Below are 23,330 nucleotides of genomic sequence, written 5' to 3' on the forward strand. Positions count from 1 at the left end.
ACTGACTACACAACTACACTCTGATAACCTTCTATGGGCTGAGTTTCTGATCAACTGACTACACAACTACACTCTGATAACCTTCTATGGGCTGAGTTTCTGATCAACTGACTACACAACTACACTCTGATAACCTTCTATGGGCCGAGTTTCTGATCAACTGACTACACACAGCTGACTACACTGACATTACTGATATCTTTCAGAACATCAACTGAGCATGCACAAGTGACAACTCCAGCACCTGCTCTGCATACACCAATAGCACAAACAGATTCCCATCTGTGGAGAACAAGATAATAAGTTGGTTAGTCTCAAAGCAAAGAGAGACATCACAATTTCTGTAAACATTAACAAACTAAAAAAAACTGCATATTCAAAAAAGTGAAAGAGTTGTCTTGTTTCCATCAAGGTATACATTTTCCAGTTTTTTATGTGTGTTAGAATTTCAGTTATTTTTCAAAACTTAAAGGCTGCCATTTTATTCATTGTTTACAAAGTTTAATGAATTTTAGATAAGTTGTATAATTATGAATCCTAAGAAGCTGACACTGTATCCTTTCATTTGACATCACAGTACATGTTTTGTTTTACACAACCAATATGAATGTACTACAAATACAAGTTTGTTTGTAAAACTTCTATGATCATGCTAAAAAAAACCAAAGCCTTGGCATAGCATTTTTCTACATTGTGCTCAAAGCGTTTTACAATTATTACCCATTGTATGGATCTACAGTAACACAACAGCCCTTTATATGTCTTCAATCCCTGGGTAGCATACAATCTACTGCAGTCACAATAAGTACATGAGAATAAAGCAGTCACATGGCAACCTCTATCCTATCAGGTCCCCAATTATACAGCTGGGTTGACTGAAGCACAATCATGGTTCAAATCTTGCCCAAGGACTTTAGCTATTCAGAAATAAATGGCAGCGATGAGGCTCAAACTTGCAACCTCCAGATTTCAAGCAAGTGACTTTAACAATTCAACCATCATGACTCCACAAGAAAACAAGATATTAGCCTCTTACAACTGCATTCATGAAAGGTAGCTATGAATACAAAACGTACATACTGAAGCAGAAACAGATGCCACTATTTACTTACCTGTTAGCTAGAGGATCATAGCATTCTACTGAGTTGAGGTAGTTAGAGCCGTCATGTCCACCTACAGCATACAGTTTACCACATAATGCAGTCACACCAACTCCACCACGTGCACTGTCCATGGATGCCACATCACTCCAACTATCTGTATGTGCATCATAAACTTCAACAGTGTCCAGAGGGGAGTTGTCATCAAAACCACCTAACAAATACACAATATAACACATAATAGCTTTTATTTCAAGGACAAAGAGTATCCAATATTGTTCTTGTAGAGTGTTATATACCTGAAATCACAAGGAAATTAGTTATTGACATGATTTCAAGGTTTTACATTTATATATTGTACTTAAAGTGGCCATATGGACGAGGACGGCATATTTATTTTTAATTTTTAATTTAAAAAACAATTTTATCATGGCTTCCTACTTGAAATATCAATGTAAAACGACATATACCAAGTTCCTGTTTGTAACTCAATACATTGCAAAAGATCAACCCTTGTGTAAAATGTTTGTTATTGTACATACAATAACAAACTTTTTACACATTTTTTTTAGCTTTTTTCCAATGTATTGAGTTTCAAACACAGACTTTGTCAATGTTATTTCACATTCATTTGTCAAGTAGGACGCCATGATAAAATTGTTTTATAAATTAGAAATCCAAAATAAATACCCGATCCTCATCCAAATGGCCACTTTAATACCAGGAATTAGAAGGTCTTACTATATATTTGACATTATTTTCTAACACAATTTTGTCCAAGTACAGTCAGTTCTTGAGCTCTTGCTGAGGATATAACTATAAGATTAGTTATCTCTTATCCTACATGTCATCATGATGTGTGATGCAAACTAAGCTATATAACCAAAGACTCACCAACTGCATAGATAAGGCCATTAAGAGATGCTACACCTGCACCAGCTCTTCGTGTTGTCATGGCAGCAGCTTCTATCCACTTATTAAGATGTGGATCATACCTCTCACAACTACTCAGAGACATACCACCATCATTTCCACCAACTACAAGTAATTGACAATAATGTATTAATTTAGGGTAAATCTGACACTGAAGGTATGTATATTAGAGTGGAACACCACTCCAGGAAATAGAGACATTTCATACATTATGGGTTCTGGAGAGTTATATAATGATTTCACATCACCTACAATTACTTACATCAACATCAAGTTGATCTTGTACATTTATATGGTATCTATGCTGTGGGCTATTGCATCATGGGAGTCAGCAGAAATGATCATTCATGGATGAACAATGAATAATTCATTAGAGATGTTTTACAGTGAAGGGAATAAGCACTTAGGAGTCATATGGATGAGAAATAACTTGCCTGTACATATATTTGTGACTTTCCTACATATTAAAATATTCACCAGACATAAATATATAGGGATTTGACACATGTGCAGACTGGATGTGGAGGGCGATTATTTGTGTTTTACTTAGTTTGTTTATAAATCTCATACTGTATGCACAATAACAACAATTTTGACAAATTTCAAATTATTTTGTTAATTATTAAGTTACAAACATGGACTGGTCTGTGTTGTTTCATATTGTTTTTTCAAGTACGAAAACATAAAAAATCTCTTTATTATATAAAAATGCACACTAAATACGGGATTTCTAATCCATCTGGCCACAGTGATAGAATATGTACTTATCTGTATACATCTGTAAGTGTTTGTTTGTTTGTTTCTTTGCTTGTTTGTTTTTTCAATTTACTGACTTTGAAAACAGATATCTTTACCTGCATAGATACAGTTATGTAAAGGTGCCACGCCCACACCACCTCTAGGACTGTTCATTGGTGCAGCAAAGTTCCAGCTGTCTGATGTTATATCATAACGTTCTACATCACTAAAACAACAGGAGTCATCCAGACCACCTATAGCATATACTGGTCCATTCAGGTTAGTCACTGCAATACCCCTCCTGAGTACATAATAAGGGTATTCTGTATTTAATGTACAGGTTATGACAAATATTTCAAATTTGTTGTTTGATTAGTCAGTAGGCAATACTATATAAAAGCGGGTGAACATAAATATATTAGGAAAGACATGGAAAACATTACAAATATTACATAGCAAATGACAAGTCATTTCATAACCTTTTTAAATCAATTGGCATAAAAAGGGAAGCAACTCACTTTCTCTTCTATCCCTTTGTCGTTGTCTGTGTCTGTCTGTCTGTCTGTCTGTCTGTCTGTCTGTCTGTCTGTCTGTCTGTCTGTCTGTCTGTCTGTCTGTCTGTCTGTCTGTCTGTCTGTCTGTCTGTCTGTCTGTCTGTCTGTCTGTCTGTCTGTCTGTCTGTCTGTCTGTCTGTCTGTCTGTCTGTCTGTCTGTCTCTCTCTCTCTCTCTCTCTCTCTCTCTCTCTCTCTCTCTCTCTCTCTCTCTCTCTCTCTCTCTCTCTCTCTCTCTCTCTCTCTCTCTCTCTCTCTCTCTCTCTCTCTCTCTTTCTCTCTCCATTTACATGTCTTTTTTTAACAAAGTTTTCTGTACCTAGAGGGTTCATCATTTCAAGGTATTTTTACATTGTAATTGGTTCATCAAATTTAAACGGACAAACCTGTAAGTCTTCATTGGTGCTAACATAATCCATCTGTTAGTTTGTGGGTTGAATACTTCCAAGCTGTTCAAATGTTCCCTGCCATCATGTCCTCCAACTGCATACACTTTGCCTGTAAACAAATCAATCATGGTATCAGATAGTTCTGGACCAGTAACATTTGTACAACTCTCTTCCTGTTGCTTTTTATATTCTAAATATTACCTTTTTTCTGAATAATTACTTTTCTGGTCCTTCAATATTGTTGAGTGTGTTGAATCAGTGATTAAGTATAAGGAACTAAAATTACAAAAATGGGTCACCTGCCCTCTATGGCATAAATTGGTAATTGAAATACAAATTCACACATGACCTTGTGATGGCGCTATACACAATAGGCCTTACCATCAACTGATGTGACACCAACATGTCTTCTTTTCGATATCATTTCAGCCACTGGTATCCACTTATCCTTACGAATGTCATAACATTCTATACTTCGAAATGGATCACCTTGAGCTCCTCTACCTCCAATTGTAAATAGTACACCTGAAATAGACAAAAAAAAAGCACACATTAAACTGACATGACATCATGAGAAAGGTACATTATATGTTTTATAGTCAATAGTCAATACTAATATATATGATTGGTGCATAAATTCATGATGAATACAATCCCTGAAATCAAACACTTAGGGCAAAGAATTCATGCTTGGTCAGAAATAACATAATCAGTACATTGTATTTGCAGACAATTGATGCTTATAGTTCTGGAAACAATATGAACTGTGAGAGCACTACAAGACTCACACAATTTCAAATAGCAAAGGTGGCAGACTGACAAGTAACCGACAGCTGAAACACAACATGAAGACTTAGAAAACTACAAAGATTAGAAAGATGGTGACACTACTTTGCATTCAACCAACCCCAGGACAAAGAACGATAAATAACAAAGAAAGCTGTCCCTAGAATCCACCACGAAGACTCGTGGAAACATAAATAGCTCGATGTTAAAATCAAGACAATAATTAATAATTAAGCTAAGTAGCATGGTAATTATAGGACCATCTTAGGTGGCTTTAACGTTTCTCACCTATTGCATCAATGTGGGAGGAGTTAGGGATGCCTAAAGTAAAGTATATCCAGGTATACTGTAGTAGTGTTGACAAAATTCCAGTTGGTTACATGGTGAATGGGTAGCCCTATCTATAATACACAAGGCTCATTAAAAGTTATTTACATCTTAAAAGAAACCTTGCAATATATTACTGCCAACTGATAGATATGACAGGACATACTGAAACCTGCAAGGTTGGCTACTTTGATGCCAAATTAGCCACAAAGTATAAATTTAGGGTTTTTTTTAATTTACATATAAACTTGATAGGGCAAAGACATTTAATATTTGACAATATCACTGACAATGTTATTCATCAATAGATATTTAAAATTCATGATGTTGTTTTTGTACTCGTTTATTGCTGATTCATCATATAAATGAAACTTGGAAATGTACCGTTTAGTCAAAAAAAAAATAATATCCATACTGTATATGGCATATTCACTATTTTCAATAACTATTTGTAGAGTTGAATGTACACCTTTGAAAACTTTGTCTGCAAATATAGAAAATTCTTTCCACAACATAAATTTATATTACGTCAAAATGTTGTTTCAATGTTGTTTCCACTAAAATACGTATCCTGAGAATATCATGACCTTCATTCTAAATTTCTTGAAATAGATGAAAAATGAATGAAATGTATATTGTACAAATATGTCTAGACTGTAAGATATGTCGTGTTGTTTACCATTATCTGGCTGATAGCATTGCACGAATGTTGTATCCTGGTGATGTATCTTGTAGTTTCACCAGTATAGTCTATTTATATATTTATTTTTTATTTCATTTCACTTCATCAATAAAAACAATACATCCATAAATGTTCATGCCCCTTATATAGGGTGTACCTTACAGATTATTATTAGAGTTGACCGGTGTGTGGGGCACCCTGTCAACTACAGACTAATAAAGGTTCAACCTGACACTTATAGCTATTAAAACTTTGAGAATGTTATAGACCTTGATACTTCGTACTGCTATTCTTGTACAGGTCAAAGGTCAAGTGCTTCCAAGTGTATCCCTTCATCTGTAAAACTCATGAGTACATCATATTTTTCTGTCATCTAATTCAAACTAAATGCTTTGAATATAACAGTGTCAAGGTATGAACAGTCAAACACAGATTTCAGAGGGAATGTCCTTCTACATGTATATTAATATTAATAATATATAGAGTTGAATAAATGTGTAGTAAATATACTATGTTACGTTACGTTATGTTATGTTATCATGTTATGTTATCATGTTATGTTATGTTGTGTTGTGTTATGTTGTGTTATGTTATGTTATGTTATGTTATGTTGTGTCGTGGTGTGTCGTGTCGTGTCGTGTCGTGTCGTGTCGTGTCGTGTCGTGTCGTGTTGTGTTATGTCATGTCATGTTTTATTACTAATGGTATACAACAAGAATACGGACTTGTTGCTCCTGCTTCTGTATACTGTAGAGTGATACCATAAGTAATTGTGACAATAACTGATAATTCATGAAATTCTCAAGAATGATAAAGTTTAAAGGAAAAACAGGGACATATAAATTACTAGTCTGTTTACCAGCAAGATATGTAACTCTGTAATGTCATTCTTTTATCCATGTAGATATGACATATTGTGAAGTCAAAGAACCTGCTGGCAGACAGGGTAGTAAATTACTACTACTATTAGGATGACCCTATTTTTTTTTCTGTTTCTCATTACCCGTCCAACCCAAATTTTCAGCTCCGACATCAAAATGAAAAAATATTTTTGTTTTTGTCCGCCCATAATATTTTGCAGAAAGGTACCCTCTCTGGCAAAACTAAGCCAGTGTCTGGACAGTCAACTTCATCTACAGTCATGGCAGCAACAACAACACTTGTTCACAAACAGAGCATTTTTTTCATGGCGGAAGTTATTTGAGTAGTGGGGGCTGAGAACATGACAACTGTGTAGAAAAGCTAGAAAAGGGCTTGTTTAACCAGGAATCCCATAAAAAACGATAGAGAGAAGGAAAAGGAGAGGCAGAGAAACATGAAGATGTCTTTTTATTTATTTACTTTTTTTTTTACATTAATTGACCGACAATGAAAAAGTAATGAGAAACATAACAAAATATAGGGTTACCCTTAGATTCTTATACTGAGTACTGCATATAACTCAGCAGTGTCCCAGACTAAGCTCAGCCATACAGGTCATACAGGACATGTATGCCCTCTGTTGAGTGTCAACATACAGAAATAGGTCACCATTCTTGAAAGCTCATAGTCGTTGAATATCTCTAACTCTCAAGTGGAATTGTACTGTAACTATGGTGGTTCTTAATGTAGCTGAAAGCATGGTACTTATAAACAGACATCAAATTAACATTCATAGCTTCAGTTAATGCAAAGCTCTATCAAAGTATGATTTGTAACTTTATATATATAGTCGCTAATTGTGAATATACAGTGTCTGTTCACTCATATCGAATGTACATGCTAGACATTAATTCCTTTGACAAAATAACTCAACACACCAAGTATAATAGTACAACACAACATGAATCAACCAACCCCAATTCAAAGCAAATCAAACACATGACAACACAAAATGAAACTTAATCAATTAAGCGAAATAAATTGTAAGAACAGGTACATCACAATACAACAATGACAACAACACATCAAGAAAACAATTCAACTCTATGCAATGCATGACATAAACAACTCAACAATCCACAATGACTACTGTAATAACACAAAACAGCACAACATCTGGCATGATAATAATAAATAAGTTGTTTGGTTTTTGTTTATACAAATAAAATGATTACAAACCATCACGTTGAAATAAAGAGAATGGTAATTTACATGTAACAAAAAGAAAGAGAAGGGTACATGGGGGAGACAAGATAAAGCTAGCAATCAGTATAGCCAGACCCCTGACATTGATGACGACACCACAGCACAGCACAGCACAGCATACCACACCACACCACACAACACAATACAATACAACACAATACAACACATACAGTACACAACACAACACAACACAACACAACACAACACAACACAACACAACACAACACAACACAACACAACACAACGAAAACAGACTTTTAGATTCAAATATTGTATCTTGTACATTAGAACAATACAACTAAGGGCACAATGAAGATGACAACTAGAGATACATAATATAGTTATCAGTAGACTTATATTCCCTCTTTGTATGCTGTGAGTCTGTCAAGCAACTGCCTGCACCGCACCTTTCATTGAGCTTTGCTATTATGATTTCCCAGCCTGAGTTCATGCACCATTAAAGCAGGTGATAAAAAAGAACATTCAACTGACATTAAGATGGTGAATTAATGTCATGGGAATAGATGACTTATGACTGTGTGTCTATATAGACTGGGTGATTTGTAATTAAAATAACCACTAGGATATCTTATGACTGTGTACCTATAGACTGGGTGATTTGTAAACAACCACTAGGATATCTTATGACTGTGTATTATTCAGTAACCTACATAGACTGGGTGATTTGTAATTAAAACAACCACTGGGATATCATATCACTGTGTACCTATATAGACTAGGTGATTTGTAATTAAAACAACCACTGGATATGACTGTGTGCCAAGTAAGCTGGGTGATTTGTAATTAAAACAACCATTGGGATATCTTATGACTGTCTATAGACTGGTGATTTGTTCAGTAGAGTCAAACTGAACATCATCCTGTTTTACATACAGTTCTGAGAAATTGTAAATCAAACCAAGTCGACTCTGACTGCAGTGGTAAGAATCAGATAAGCTAAATGGTCAGTCACCAACAAGCATAAGTACTGAGTGTACATTGTATGTATGTATGTATGTATGTATGTATGTATGTATGTATGTATGTACAGTATGTATGTATGTATATGTGTGTGTGTGTATGTGTGTGTGTGTGTGTATGTGTGTGTGTGTGTGTGTGTGAATGTATGTGTGTGTGTATATATGTGTGTGTGTGTGTGTGAATGTATGTGTGTGTATATGTGTGTGTATGTGTGTGTGTGTGTGTGTATGTGTGTGTGTGTGTGTGTGTGTGTATGTGTGTGTGTGTGTGTGTGTGTGTATGTATCTGTACCAGGTGATTTATAACAAATTCAACCATTGTTATTGTTTCACTTTCGATATATTCATCATTTATTATATGACATGCATATCTAGATTTAGCAGCTTCATTTCTCATCAGACACTTTCTTTGTTTGTACCATGATTAATTGTATATTATACATCTTATATTTTACTCTTTGGTATTCTATTTAATGTAGGAAACCATGTCACTATAATTTCTCTTCCAAGAGATAAATTAACTTTGCATGTAACTTGTATGTTGTAACCATGGTTGGGATACATTACAACTGTACACTTACATGTACATTATTAGGGACGATCGCACAATGTCACACAAGCTCAATAAATTAACTTCAATCATTTAGGATAGGAGGGGGGCTGGCATCAATGCGATTGCTGAACTTCATTTTTGAACATCTAACCAAATTTCAAAAATATTCATGCCTTCAATGACAACAGGTTCTGTATTTACTACTGAGATGTTGATAAGTTGATTAAAATTTACTTCTAATATGATATAACGTGCTGGGTTTCCAGTTGTATTTCGATGTATTTACCATCATATTTTTACACTGCATTGATTATAGTAGTATGTGTGATCGCTACAATTTTCATCATGGTTTACATCACATATAAATGTGTTGATGTCGCACTTGTAAACATTTGTTTAGAGGAATAAGGGAGGGGTGTAGCCGTAAACGAACAAAGTTGGTTTATTAAGCTTGCGCGACATTGTGTGATTGTCATAGGGAGGGAGGATATATTTTTGTATATTTATTAAAAACTGGGTGACTTGTAATCCAAACCATAACTGGGACATACATGACATTACTATATTATTAACGGTTGTAATAAAACTGCTTGCTAGGCTGGAATATAGTTGTATACTTAATCTAAAATCAGTTGGGCATTGGGAGTTATTCTGTACACTCAATTATATGTTGAACTCAGAGTGATTTAGCCAGAGGGTAAAAGCCAGAAAAGCGTGCATAGTATATACATGTAATGTTGTAGATTTGATACAGTTGACTTGGTTAAGATGATACTGTACTTTGTTTTTGTCTTTGTATTGTACATACAGCCAACATTCTGAAGTGATAGTATCTTAATATCAGTGTGAATATACATCTCAATGTACATATGTATGTATGTATGTATGTATGTATGTATGTATGTATGTATGTATGTATGTATGTATGTATGTATGTATGTATGTATGTATGTATGTATGTATGTATGTATGTATGTATGTATGTATGTGTGTATGGGTGTATGTGTGTGTGTGCGTGTGTGTATGTGTGTGTGCATGTGTGTGTATATGTGTATGTGTGTGTACTATGTATTCTGAAGTGATACTATAATATCAGTGTGAACATACATCCCAATGTATACATGTATACATGTATGTGTATGTGTGTATGTATGTATGTATGGGTGTGTGTGAGTGTGTGTGTGTGTGTGTGTGTGTGTGTGTGTGTGTGTGTGTGTGTGTGTGTGTGTGTTATACTTATATTTGAATTAAATCAAATCCAATATTTTCTACATCAGCTAGATTCCATTACTATGGATAAATATTACTAGTGAATTTTTATTTATGTCAATAAATGTATTTCAAAACTCTTAATTTTAATACATACACATTACTCTCACAATATTTCAAATGTGGTTATAAAATGCATTCCCCATTCTGATCGACATCATAGTTTACAGAACGATATATATTTATGTACTGTATGGACTTTACAATCCTCTGTAATCCCCAGCTATACTAAATGTCCTCTCAATCCAATCTAATAGATACTCGCATGTACATTACTTATTCACTATTCATGTTGCATGCAGTCTTTTTAACACTACAAGAGGTGGATGAGGGTTGTGGAAGCCTGCATGCACATGATACTCATTGTCATAAGGGTAATACTTGTTTCCTGGATGTCAAATCTGTCAGTATGGTTCATCCTAAAACACATCGTTGCAAACCACGGCCTGTTTTATGGCAACGTTCTTACGAGCCTCCCACAGGGCTTTTTCGAAATGTAGAGGTAGAAATAATATTAATAACCTCTGGTTTGCGAGAATGCCTAAAACACAAATTGTGACAATGTAGACATGCAATCTTAATCAGAGAAATTATGAATGTCATTTCCAGGCACAATGACATATATGTTTAAAAGAAGAAGCTATGTTCATCAAGAACTTGTGGATGCAAGAGTTATATCTACACTGTAATTTGTGTTATTTAAAGTTCTGGTCCTAACAGCATTTATACAAAAGATTTATAATGAATGGCCTATTACTAACTGGCAGTGTTACATATTGAATTCCAATACAGCACACAGTTAGTAAGACCATGGTTGGTATCAGTTTACACAGGGTTGAGACTTATGGAACATTAATCCCTTGATCCCAACCAACAAGATTATTGAATTCCACAAGTACATAATCCATACTGACATCATCACTTTCAGAGTCACTTTCACAGAAACATTTCTCACGACCTTTACCCCTGTCACTCTCTTTGACTTTAACATCCGCCTACATAGTACAACTATACAAGTGGAAATCTTTCCTGTTATCATAACCATGGATGTATTATACCTCCTTATATTATCATATATACCCAGTATAGCGTCCAATGCAATTCAATGGAGAGCATGTGCATCAAATTTGAGCAGTAATTTTCTGTATCATGCCCCAGCACACTTTGCCCAAATATGACAAGTGGTGCACTTGTCGATATCCATTCACTCAGTGATTTGGCTTTGTTAATGTCTTCACTATTTTGACATTTTTTGCAAATAAAAAAAATACTTCATTGCCAATTTATGTGATTTTTTTTTTATTATGTGATTCAAATAATGTTTCTGTGTCACACACATGGGGTACATGACAAAACCTTTACGGCCTGGATATGGGTTTTGCAGACCTCGGTAATACGGCTCCTATAGATAGTTTGGTAGTATTTCACTGAACTGAAAAAGTATTAAAATTACTCATTCTATCAGGCTTATACAAGTCATTTTGCTAGGCGTGATATACCTATCCATTCACAATATTGACAAATGTACAAGTCAATGTTGGACTTTGGCCTCAAACACTTTAGCCCAGACTCTTGGCTATCTGGTTTTAAAATGTCATTCACCATAACATCTGATAAGCCAGTAGTAAGTAATGTAGAGTTGGATATACATGTGCTATAGAGGTCCCCCCTTATAACGTCCATGGATATACTAATACTATGGTTCATGTTGTGCACCATCAGAAAGAATATTGCAAATTAAATATGCTACAACACAATAGCAGAATGAGTTAGACCTTGCCATGTATACTAGCAGGAAATGTTGAATCTGTTAGAGTGATTCAGAAAGTTAAAAATGTCAACATCTGACCACACTTGGACTTTTGTATAAAATGCCCCATGCAGTGGACAAAACTGGCAAGTCTTCCCTTCCAAGGCCACTCACTGATACAGGAAGTGGGATTGTTTGGTAATCGGCCTTGTTCTCCAGCTGGTGACCTTACTCATGATGTAAAGAAAGTGAATTTGATAAATTACCCATTAGTACACAATACTGGTATTGTACTGTCTGTTCTATAAACAGTGTCTCTATGGTAGACATTTTAGGTATGAACATTGAAATGTTCATACCTGTTCATAAGTAAGTATTTTCAAATAATGTTTCCATCAGAAATACAAAGCAGCTAGCCTCCAAAAGTTTCTATTCCTCATTAGTAATACCCAAACTAATGTAATTAAGGATGTTGGTCACTTTATCAAAACAGCTTTTGAATTATGAAATATAATATAAATTTACTATACTATTTTACATATGTTTACACACTTGTTATGACTAAGTGAACAAATTATCTTTACTGATAGAAATGTACACTTTCTACAGATGCAATAAATCATTATTATTACTATGATTATTATTTGGACTGTAAATCAAACTCACTTCAGTAATTGGAGAGGATCACAACTTGACTTGTCTTCCTTTCCTGCCTATAATTGGTTATTTTAATAACTCACTATACCACACGCAAACCAAGTTGAACACATGTAAATGAAAAACATGGAATTCATCACCAGGACCTGGTCATTCTACATCATGACAACACTCATCTATGTCATTTTGTCTGCAGCTCCATATAGTTCTTTAAACAGGAGTCAAAAAGTTTAAAGTTGCCATCACTGATAAATTTTACTTGTGCAGGCACAATTATATTATTCCCCAATATTTTTCTTCATTCAGTCAGAAAATACCCAGAAACTAAGAGTTTTGTCAGTACCCATTTTTTTCTCAGCACAGATCAAGACTTGTCTTGGTGCCAGTGTTACTGTAGATCTCTCTGAACAAAGAATAATATTGAGGAAAACAGGGAATAATAACTAATTGTCCTATTAACTGATGTATATTTCATAATTAACAGTAAAAGTATCAATTCTTACCTGATAACTAACACAAAACATAATTACAATGTAAACAATACTATACAAATGTACCCTTTATACAATATTACAATAAAACATCCTGTTTAATAAAATAATATTGTATCATTTGTAACATATGCCCCTAGCTCGATCAGCATAGTGACAGATCTGTCATTCTTAATTCTTAGTTTACATTCTACAGTCTAGTACAAAAGGAAGAGATGTAGAAAACAGTTACCTGCATTAGCTCACATAGTGACAGATCTGTCATTCTCAATTCTTAGTTTACATTCTACAGTCCAGTACAAAAGGAAGAGAAGTAGAAAACAGCTACCTGCATTAGCTAAAATAGTGACAGATCTGTCATTCTGAATTCTTAGTTTACATCCTACAGTCTAGTACAAAAGGAAGAGATGTAGAAAACAGTTACCTGCATTAGTTGTTAGATCACCTGTGACAAATGCAATAGAGAATACGCTTTCCCTAGTGCAATTGCTTGTCCTAAATTAGAAACTAGCTCACCCAAATTAGGCCTGCTACCTCTGTTGAATCTTTCAAATCACAACTGAAGATATCCTACTATCCCATGGTTAGGTTCTCATATGTAGTAAAGTCATTTAAATTATCAGATTTTTTAAATTGCTTTTTTATTTTTACATTATCAGGCACTTAGCATTCTCCTTTCTGTAAAGTACTTTTGACCTTTCCTAGGGCACTTCTTTCATTTCAAATAGGATTTGACCTCTGTTTTATTTACAACAATTTTCCTATATTATAAAAGGATATATTTGTTTCAGATCCATTTATGATTTAGTCAGTATTGTACATGCATATTAAAGTAGCCGTATGGATGAGAATTGGGAGATTTATTTTTGATTTTTAATCACTTAAATATATTTTTCAAAAATATGAAACAATATACAATGTATATCAAGCTCTTTTTTGTAACTCAATAAATACCATTTTACCACTTTTTTAGCTATTGCAATTTATCAAGTTGAGTTATAAACATGGACTTAATTGATGCTGTTTCACACTTAGTTTCAAGTAGGAAAAACATTGCACAGTTGTTTTATAAATTGAATTTGGTATTTATTTTTTATTTTTAATCACTTTAATATATTTTTCTACTTGAAAAAAATTGTGAAACAACATACATGTACTTGTATATCAAGCTCTTTTTTGTAGCACAATAAATTTCAAAAAATTAAAGTGTGTAAAACAACAGTTGGAAACACATTGTACAGTTGTTTTATAAATTGAAAATTCAAAATAAATACCACTTCTTCATCCATATAGCCACTTTTAACATAAGGATGTTATGTAATGTACTGATAAGAATTCAATAATACTTCAATTAGTTTATATATTTACAATATTGTTATTTTTATATATTTGAGTAATTATTATTATCGTTAACTAGAATAACCAACACATGGAAACTGACATTGCTGGTTGGCATACCCAATACTAAATCCAGCTAGACATGACAACATGCCAAATTGGCATACCCAATACTAAATCTAGCCAGACATAACTTGGCAAATTAACATGTCCAATGCTAAACCAAGCCAGCTATGACACATTCTGTAACTTGCCAAATTAACATGTCTAATGCTAAACCAAGCCAGACATGATAACTTGATAAATTGATATGCAAAATATTAAATCCAGCCAAGCAAACTGACATGCAAAATTGGTATGCCAAACACTACATCCCAATATCCAGCCACAAATGACAACTTGCTAAATTGAATGTTAATTGCATAACAGCATGGCAATAACAGAACAGTAATGAGTAAATGATTGCCTGTATGTACTCTTATCATGTACAATATACAATTTACATGCACTGAATTAAAATGATTCACTCACAGCTAATGTTTCATCATTGCTAAATTATTCTAGGTTTTGTGATAAGCACATCTATATTGTCATGTGAATTTCAAAACATCACAACACAACAACAAAATGTAAAACAGAGTATTATTTTTTGTATTTCTTCCATGTCTGTATGTAACTATGACAACTTGTTTCTCTCAACCTGGTTAGAAGGATGCTAATCAAGTAGTATTTTTTAAACAGCCCTCTTGAGAAAATGATATCACAATTTCTAACCACTTACAGTTACGTCGAGATTATATTAAATGACAAGTGTACACATGCAATCATGTTTCTGAAATTAAATGTCAAAATTTCTATCTTCAGGAAGGGACATTTGTCCTTGTTGGCTTGTGACAAGTGGCATTCTCAGGAACTGCTGGATGTTTTCCAATTTCAAGACATAAATAATCGTTCAGAGCATGATCTACAATTGCCACAAAGTGTCCATGAGGCTTAATGGCCATGAGAAGTGGTCACAGCTCCATTACAAGAAAAACCCTCTTGTAAAAAATTCCAAGGAGACGAGAACATTGTATAACTTTAATATTTCTAGGACATGACATTCTGAGACACTGTACAGAATATACGTTCATATACATATAGACAGAAACAATGATTAACTTGTGCTGTGCAAAAACCCCATGATTTCATATCCCTATACATGCACTTCTTATCAGCTTCTCTCACTATCTGAATTCTAAATCAAATTGACTGACCTGTTTTCGTTCTTGACTGTACATATGTATAGCCCCTTGGTTTCCAGAGTCTATGTATATGTACATATGTATACCTTGATCATTAATAGTCATTATATTCAATAGGGCTTCAGTTTCCATAGATTTAATATCCAGTGCATTTAGAACATGCATTCAACTACTTCATACTCAAAAAGAACATGTTAACATTTACTGACCTGCTGTGCTTTTCCTTGGCTTACTTCTCAATGAAAGTTTTAGTCTTCTAGTTATTTTTGGCGCTACATTAGCATTAGACAAGTGATAATTCTTAGCTTCATCCACCAAGTCCCTACATGAATGATGTTTCTTAACAAGTTCTTCCTTCTCGACAACATTCATCAAGTAGTCAGCTGGTAACATAGGTAGTCGTATCTTGGACATCAAATCAGGTAGATGCTGAGATCGAGACCTGATTTCACATTTCACCCACTTCATTGCTGCCTCATACACTTCTTCTTCCTTTGAGACGTTCAAATCTGAAGATGTCAAAATCAGTCCAAAATGCCTGGCACTAATTTGAAGAAATTCTTCACTGTCGATCACTTCTATGAAGTGATCATATGTAAATCTATCAGCAGCATGGACGAGATCTGTCCTACCATGTAATTCAGCAAAGTTGCGTACCCCAAGACAGTTTGTCGGATGAAGATGTGTCTTCATGAAATCACAACATGCCCTAACTACCATTTCCATCTGAAGTATCGATGAAGCATATAACACTTGTTGGACATTTTCTGTCGTCAAGGTAATCTTACTTGTGTACATAAACCGAATCAATCCTTCCATTGCACTCTCGTCGATATCTTTTATCGTTATAATGTCCTGTCGACTTTCACTCATTTCAGAAGTAAGCATGGCTCGGAAGTAAGAACTTGCACTTGCTAGAATAATTCTATGACATTTTATTCGTTTTTCACCGATTTTCAGTAAGACGTCGCACAACTTACTGGATTCAAAGAGTTCATACAGCACAGAAAATGAATCTCTGTACATAGTCTTAGCCTCAAAAACACTTGAAGAAGTCATGTCATCTTCAAATAAAGTGTCCCCCATGGTGATTTAGGCTGCACTAATCCATTTCAAATATTATTGTAAATTATGAGTAGTCTGCCATCTCAAGACTCCATCTAAAAAGACAAAATAATAGTATTCTTTAATAGTACATTCATATATCAAATACAGATTATTAAGTACTAGCTTTACTAGTACTGTTTATAAATATGAAACTCTAAACTCTAAGTATGGTGTACAAATGAAGTCAGTCATTTCATTTTGTTTGAAATAACAGTAGACTACTCTATAACAAAAATTTAGTAATTTACTGAAATTTGAAACTTGCAATATTACTACATGTCAATAGGAAATTCAGCTGGTAAGGATCGTAGGTTAAACAATCTGTAATCAATATACAATAAAGTATTTAAAGATGGCTGACTTTTAAAAGACAAACTAACAGAAAATGTCAGCATCTCAGGTTTCAAAAAGACAATCCTTAGATTTTAACGTGTTTTTTTCAGTTTTACATTCTCAGTGACAATAATTGAATTTAATTTGATACAGAGGGTACATGTACATGGCTTCAAATAGTGTCTTTCTTATGGATGGTAAGTAGGTAAAATTTACTAGAACCTCTAGGTTACTGGTTTTTTACCTGGGTTATCAACCATTATAGAACAAGGTACATAAAGTACACATTTCCCCAAAACCTTAGTAAAACATTCTAAAAACAGTCAAGACACAACAAAATTATAAGTAAAAAAAAAAAAAGTGCCGGAATGAATGTTTGCAGACTCTGGGTTCATAGTTACAAATGTAATGACTATTTCTACTCACAGTCAAAAATTCATTCTTTATAAAAAAAGTTTTCCCTTTCCAAAATGTATTTGACTCTGTGAATATGTCTGTTAAAATAACAGTGTCAATGTACTTAAGGATGAGATCTGTTAGATAAATACAAAAATAGCTTACATAACTTTTATAGACATGTCATATAACAATCCATCATGAGGCAGAAGGCAGGAATGATAATTAAAATAACAGCAAAGAGAGAAGAAAGATTACAAATAGACATATGATGATTAGATGTTATTTCTCAATATATTTCTTTGTTCAGCCAAGGAAAATATGAGTGACCTAAGGGGCCTTTGTCAGTACTCGTCAAGCGACTCATCACACGACAAGTATTTTTGCCTGAATGAAGAAAAATATTGGAGAATAACATAAATATACCACTGCCAATAATATCAAAGAAATTTCGTGGAAAATTTGGCAATTTTGAACATAAATATTACATATTTTCAAATTATTTTTTTTTCTTTTATGAAATAAGCAAAAATTTGTCTGAGAAGGAAATTTTCAGATTTTAACAGTATTTGTAGAATAACCAAGGGTAACCACGCCATAGATTTTCACTTGGCAGACATACAGACCACAGACACAACCTACCATAGCAGTTAAAATACAGCAATGTTATCAGCACACCATTTCTGTTCAAAGGGTACATGTATCACAAAACAGCTGCTATTTGTATGAACATCACTTTTATAATGAACACAACATGTGCTGCCCACTCAGCCTATCTGCTTAGACCTACACCGTGCTCTCTCACAATGAGATGGGAGGAAGTCAGGATGTAAACCCTCAGGGTTTTAGATGAAGGAAGTCACGATGTAACCCCCTCAGGGTTTTAGATGAGTCTGTCTATGTGCTAATGTCGTTTTACCAGTATGGTGTGTTGCACATGACAACTAAATAGACAGATGAGACTAGTGAAAACAAGCCAGTGAAACCCCTATGGGTATAGAACATATCTGAGTATAATATTAGTAGTGCTACACTGACAGCATCATACATGTTACATATCTACCTTGTATGCTTGTAGCATGCTGGGTAAGTGAACGGTTTGAAACACTAATAATTAGGGATCTCTTGCTTTTGAGAAAGCCTACCTTCAGGAATATTTCACTTGCATGTTGTCATGACAACTAGAGGTTTCCCAACTACAGCATGATTACAGTGTATATCCTGGGCCAAACAACAGAAGGATTTGACAAGTACAAAATGTAATATTAATCATACATGTACAAATACCAAAATAACTTCAATTCTTACAGACAGAAACATATAAAAAGACCTCAGTTCCCTAGTAATGCGTTATTTAAATTTTTAAAGCAGCTGGAAATAGAATTTGTCTTGGCCATATTAAATATTCTCTTTGTTTCACATGTGATAAATTTGTATGTCTGCATGAAACTCATATACATGTATACAACATGAACAGATCTCATCTTGGCCATGCCAAAACTTTTGTTTGTTATACTGTTATACAGTAACACCCAACATACACTATATCAATATCGCGGCTGCAATATCTTAATCAAATAAAGGTTATTACTCCACCCAAGGTATCATAATCTGTAGCTATGAATTTTTTACACATGTAAATTGAAATGTGTGTTGGTTGTGGGTCACAGACATTTTCAAGATACAATTAACATGGCATGGTGTGGCATGGTACAGTATGATATGGTGTGGTGTGGTATAGTAAGGTGTGGTGCAGCATCATATGGTATGATACAGTATGGTAGGGTGTGGTATGGTATGGTGTTGTGTTGTGCAATCTGGTGTGGTGCGGTCTGATTTAATAGTATACTGCACTGCAGTGTGGTGTTGTGTGGTATGGTATTTAGTGGTGCAGTGTGGTGTGGTATGATATGGTATGGTAATAGTGTGGTGTTGTGTGGTATAGTATGGTATGATGTGTGATATGGTATGGTAAAATTGTTATGGTGTGGTGCAGTGTATGTGTTGTGTGGATAGGTATGGTGTATTGGTCCAGTGTGGTGTGGTGTGGTGTGGTGTGGTGTGGTGTGGTGTGGTGTGGTGGTACATTCATTGTATGGTAAGGTATGGTGTGGTATGGTACCATGTGTTGTGGAGTGGTATCATGTGGTGTGGTATGGTGTGATAGGGTATGGTATGGTGTGGTGTGGTGTGGTGTGGTGTGGTGTGGTGTGGTGTGCTATCGTGTAGTATGTCAAGCTGATTTATTTTATGTAACCTACATGTACCAATAAATGCTTTACAAAACTGCACAAGTCAAATCTTCCAATCCTATAGGATTACACACAGAAGTTTATAAATACAAAATTAAATATTAAATATCTAGCATTTTTCCTTTTATTAAATGCCTCATAAATAATGCTACCTACAGAACGTGTTTGTACATAACAAAAATTCTGACATGTACCACAAAGACAAACCAGTAAACCATATGTGTGCTTGCCTTTTTGCTACCATAATTTGATAAATGACTCATCTTACCTTGGACTACATACCTACATAAACATATGTATTTATACTTCATATGCAATGATATGTTTCACACATAGTGAATGTACAGGTACAAATACATCATACTGTGTCAAAGGTTAAAGGTCACAAACAGTGGCAGGTAATGACTTATTTGTTTACTGTAAGTATGATTGTTAAACATTCTGAAAATTATAAATAATTCATTGTTATTAACAAATCTATAATTTCATACAATACCAACAACCAAAATCACAAAAACTGTAATCCAGTCAAGTCCTCTCTCAAAATGCCACAATGCATGGCTGAAAAAAAACACAGCTGGCACCTTTACAATTATCTTTGATAGAAAACTGTGAATTCTAAGTCATCTCTACCTATTTCTAGTTTTACTACAATTCCACTGTCAGTCTCAGAGCCATGTTATTGAACAGTTAAAGGCCCACTCAGGATTAACATTAAAAATATATATGTCAAAAAGGGTTGTTTGGCAATGTTATAGAAAAACTTATCACAGAACAAGAGAATAATTCCATATTAACTTAGATAATACAAATGTGATGACATGGAGCTTGACGCATCATTAGCCCTTTTAAGTCACTCACGATACCATACATATGTATGATCCACATCAGATAACAATTGTCTATTTCTTTTGTATTCATTCTGTATATTTGAATCATATTTTTCTTTGAAAGTGTAGCTTATTTTTGTTATCTGGTGAAATAAATTCCATTCATTCAGTCATTCATTCAGTCATTCATTTGTTCATTCATTCATTCATATAGGAAGGGTGTTTTTCTATATTGTGAGTACACTTAAGACACTATTTAAATGTATGGTTATGTTACTTTGTATTTAAAGGGCCGTGAGGGGGAGACAGAAAAATTGATGATTTATTCATTATTAATATCAATAATTTTTAATAGCTCTATACTACATGTATAAATTTCATACTACATGTACAGTACTAGTGCATTTGTTGACATACTCCACATAGAAGCCATTCCACTGTGGTAATCATGTATTATTAGCATGCCATCAATTAACCTGACATTTGAGACTGTCAGCAACATATCACTTTTACTCTTTGCAATAATATCTTTTGTTGTCTGTATCTATTTTTGAAGACAATCATAATAAGATACATTTTGTTCTGTTATATGAAGACTAGTGTGTTAGACTTAGATATACAAGTATCTCGTGAAAGCAGTGAAATATCTTCACAATTCATCAATAGAATGAAGGAGAGAAATTTTCCTTGAACGTTTGAAGTCATGAGCTTATCCTTCTTATAAAAGAAAATGAAATAATGGAGATCATATGTAAGTGTTTGACAATGTCTGATTGTTTGCAAGTTGGGACAAGTCAATGTCGATTTACTGACCATTGTATGAATACAATGCAAGTTCATACACTTCACAATGGCTTGACGTACATGCATTGTACTTACTAAATCATGTACTACTACTTGAAAACAAAGCTGGACTTTGTAAAACAGATTATCAGGTGAAAACTACGACAGGGTTGAATCAGTGACCTCAATACCTGCTATCCTATTAATCTCACTGACATGTCAGGCGACACAAAAGTCACAATACCGTAACCAAAACAAACACAAGGAGAAGGAGATGGTGTTCTTTGTAATGGAGGTGAAGTCTGAAAGTCTGATGCTTGGTTTTACCTCATAGAATATGTAACTAACAGCAAACTTTGCATATTAAACTGATTACTTGTCATGATCATGAATATAGGAAGTCTAAATCACTGACATTGCAGAGGGACTCTCTCTCCAATGTCTACATGCATGTCTAAATCTATCCACGTCCTTAGCCTAACCTAACCACTAAGTTTAACACAATATATTAATTGTAGTCAGAGCAGTTTCTAAATTCTTGCCAGCATTCTTCTGCTCTTGTCTCTACTGAGTATAACACTTGAAAAATAAAAATACCTATTTAAAGTAAAATAAAGCCCAATGATGAAAATGTGTGTCTTTATTCTGGATTTATTGGAGCAAATGGGTATGGGGGGGGGGGGGAAAGGTCAATCACATCTGACTAGTCTTAGATAAATATGGGTGAAATGATAATGATTTTATTATCACTATAGTTAGACTATGCAAGGAATGTTTCTAATTTGTGTATACAGCTAAGTGACTGCACCATTCTGATTCAAAAACCCAAGTTAAACCTAAATACTGTATAGGGGTACATAACTTTTAAACCTTGTGACATTTAAATATCAGAAAATTACTCCAATTTCATTTTTTTTAGTATTTAGTATGAGGAGCAACAGGTGAGGGGACGATAGGAAATGTTTCCAAATGCATTCACACAGACACGTACCAAAATGTGGCTACGCTTTGTGACTGTGACCTCTCACTTTTTATTGTACGTTTTATTGTACTTACCGTTACCCAAAACGATGAGCGGTACACAACACAACGGTGACTATGAACGACACTGGGTACATTTGAAGAGCGTGGTATTTGGATATTCAACAATAATGACGTGGTAACTTTGGAACTAGCCAGAGTAACCATGGAAACCTATAATAGTATGTATATAACATACACGCAACTTCAACATATTAGATATTTCAAATTCTGAGTACACGTACTTCACACACGCACACTACAGGGGACCTGGTCGAGATTCGGCGACTGTCTGTCCGAACATCGTACATGCCGTGGAGAAATATGTCAGAATTTTACCGCACAAAGACTTTCGTCAGATATCACTGGTATTACTGACTGATAAAAACAAAATCTTGTATTATAAAACTTACCGAAACTGTTGAAAACAATTGTTCACGTATCACTTTCCCTGCAGTCAACGACAAGCTGCCTTGCAGACGGTGTTTTTGTTGTCTTTGGTTTGGCGTGAGCTGAACTGACCCTCCAAGCTAACAGTTAATCGCGAATTTCTTTTTCCCGGGAATTATTTCTAGCGTTTTTAATAAAGTGTATGTGTAAAATGCGACAGTCACAGTGTTTGTATTAACTGCTAAGACACATAGTATAGAATATATGAGTCGGTGATTTTCAGGAAATCTTCTCTACTCATAG

At 34.4% G+C, this 23,330-nt stretch overlaps 1 protein-coding gene across 1 annotated transcript; it reads right to left on the reverse strand.

The window, feature by feature from the left end:
• Positions 1–164: 164 nt before the first annotated feature.
• Positions 165–23,126, reverse strand: LOC144439523 (kelch-like protein 8). Its single transcript, XM_078128822.1, has 8 exons — positions 23,051–23,126; positions 16,126–17,076; positions 4,094–4,237; positions 3,710–3,821; positions 2,888–3,072; positions 1,995–2,138; positions 1,113–1,314; positions 165–282 (listed from the first exon to the last, which is right to left on the reverse strand). The coding sequence occupies exons 2-8, from the start codon at positions 17,000–17,002 to the stop codon at positions 165–167; spliced, it is 1,782 nt and encodes a 593-aa protein (XP_077984948.1). The 5' UTR covers positions 17,003–17,076; positions 23,051–23,126.
• Positions 23,127–23,330: the final 204 nt, after the last annotated feature.

Source organism: Glandiceps talaboti, chromosome 8 (assembly GCF_964340395.1).
Source record: "Glandiceps talaboti chromosome 8, keGlaTala1.1, whole genome shotgun sequence".
Classification (NCBI taxonomy): Eukaryota; Metazoa; Hemichordata; class Enteropneusta; family Spengelidae; genus Glandiceps; species Glandiceps talaboti.

What these genes read in the sequence shown, in the direction of transcription:
- LOC144439523 (XM_078128822.1), bottom strand. Translation starts at nt 17,002, where the DNA reads ATGGGGGACACTTTATTTGAAGATGACATGACTTCTTCAAGTGTTTTT. An exon ending in TGGTGTCACATCAGTTGATG is followed by an intron (nt 3,822 to 4,093) that starts GTAAGGCCTATT and finishes ATTTGTTTACAG; the next exon opens with GCAAAGTGTATGCAGTTGGA. An exon ending in GCACCAATGAAGACTTACAG is followed by an intron (nt 3,073 to 3,709) that starts GTTTGTCCGTTT and finishes TTATGTACTCAG; the next exon opens with GAGGGGTATTGCAGTGACTA.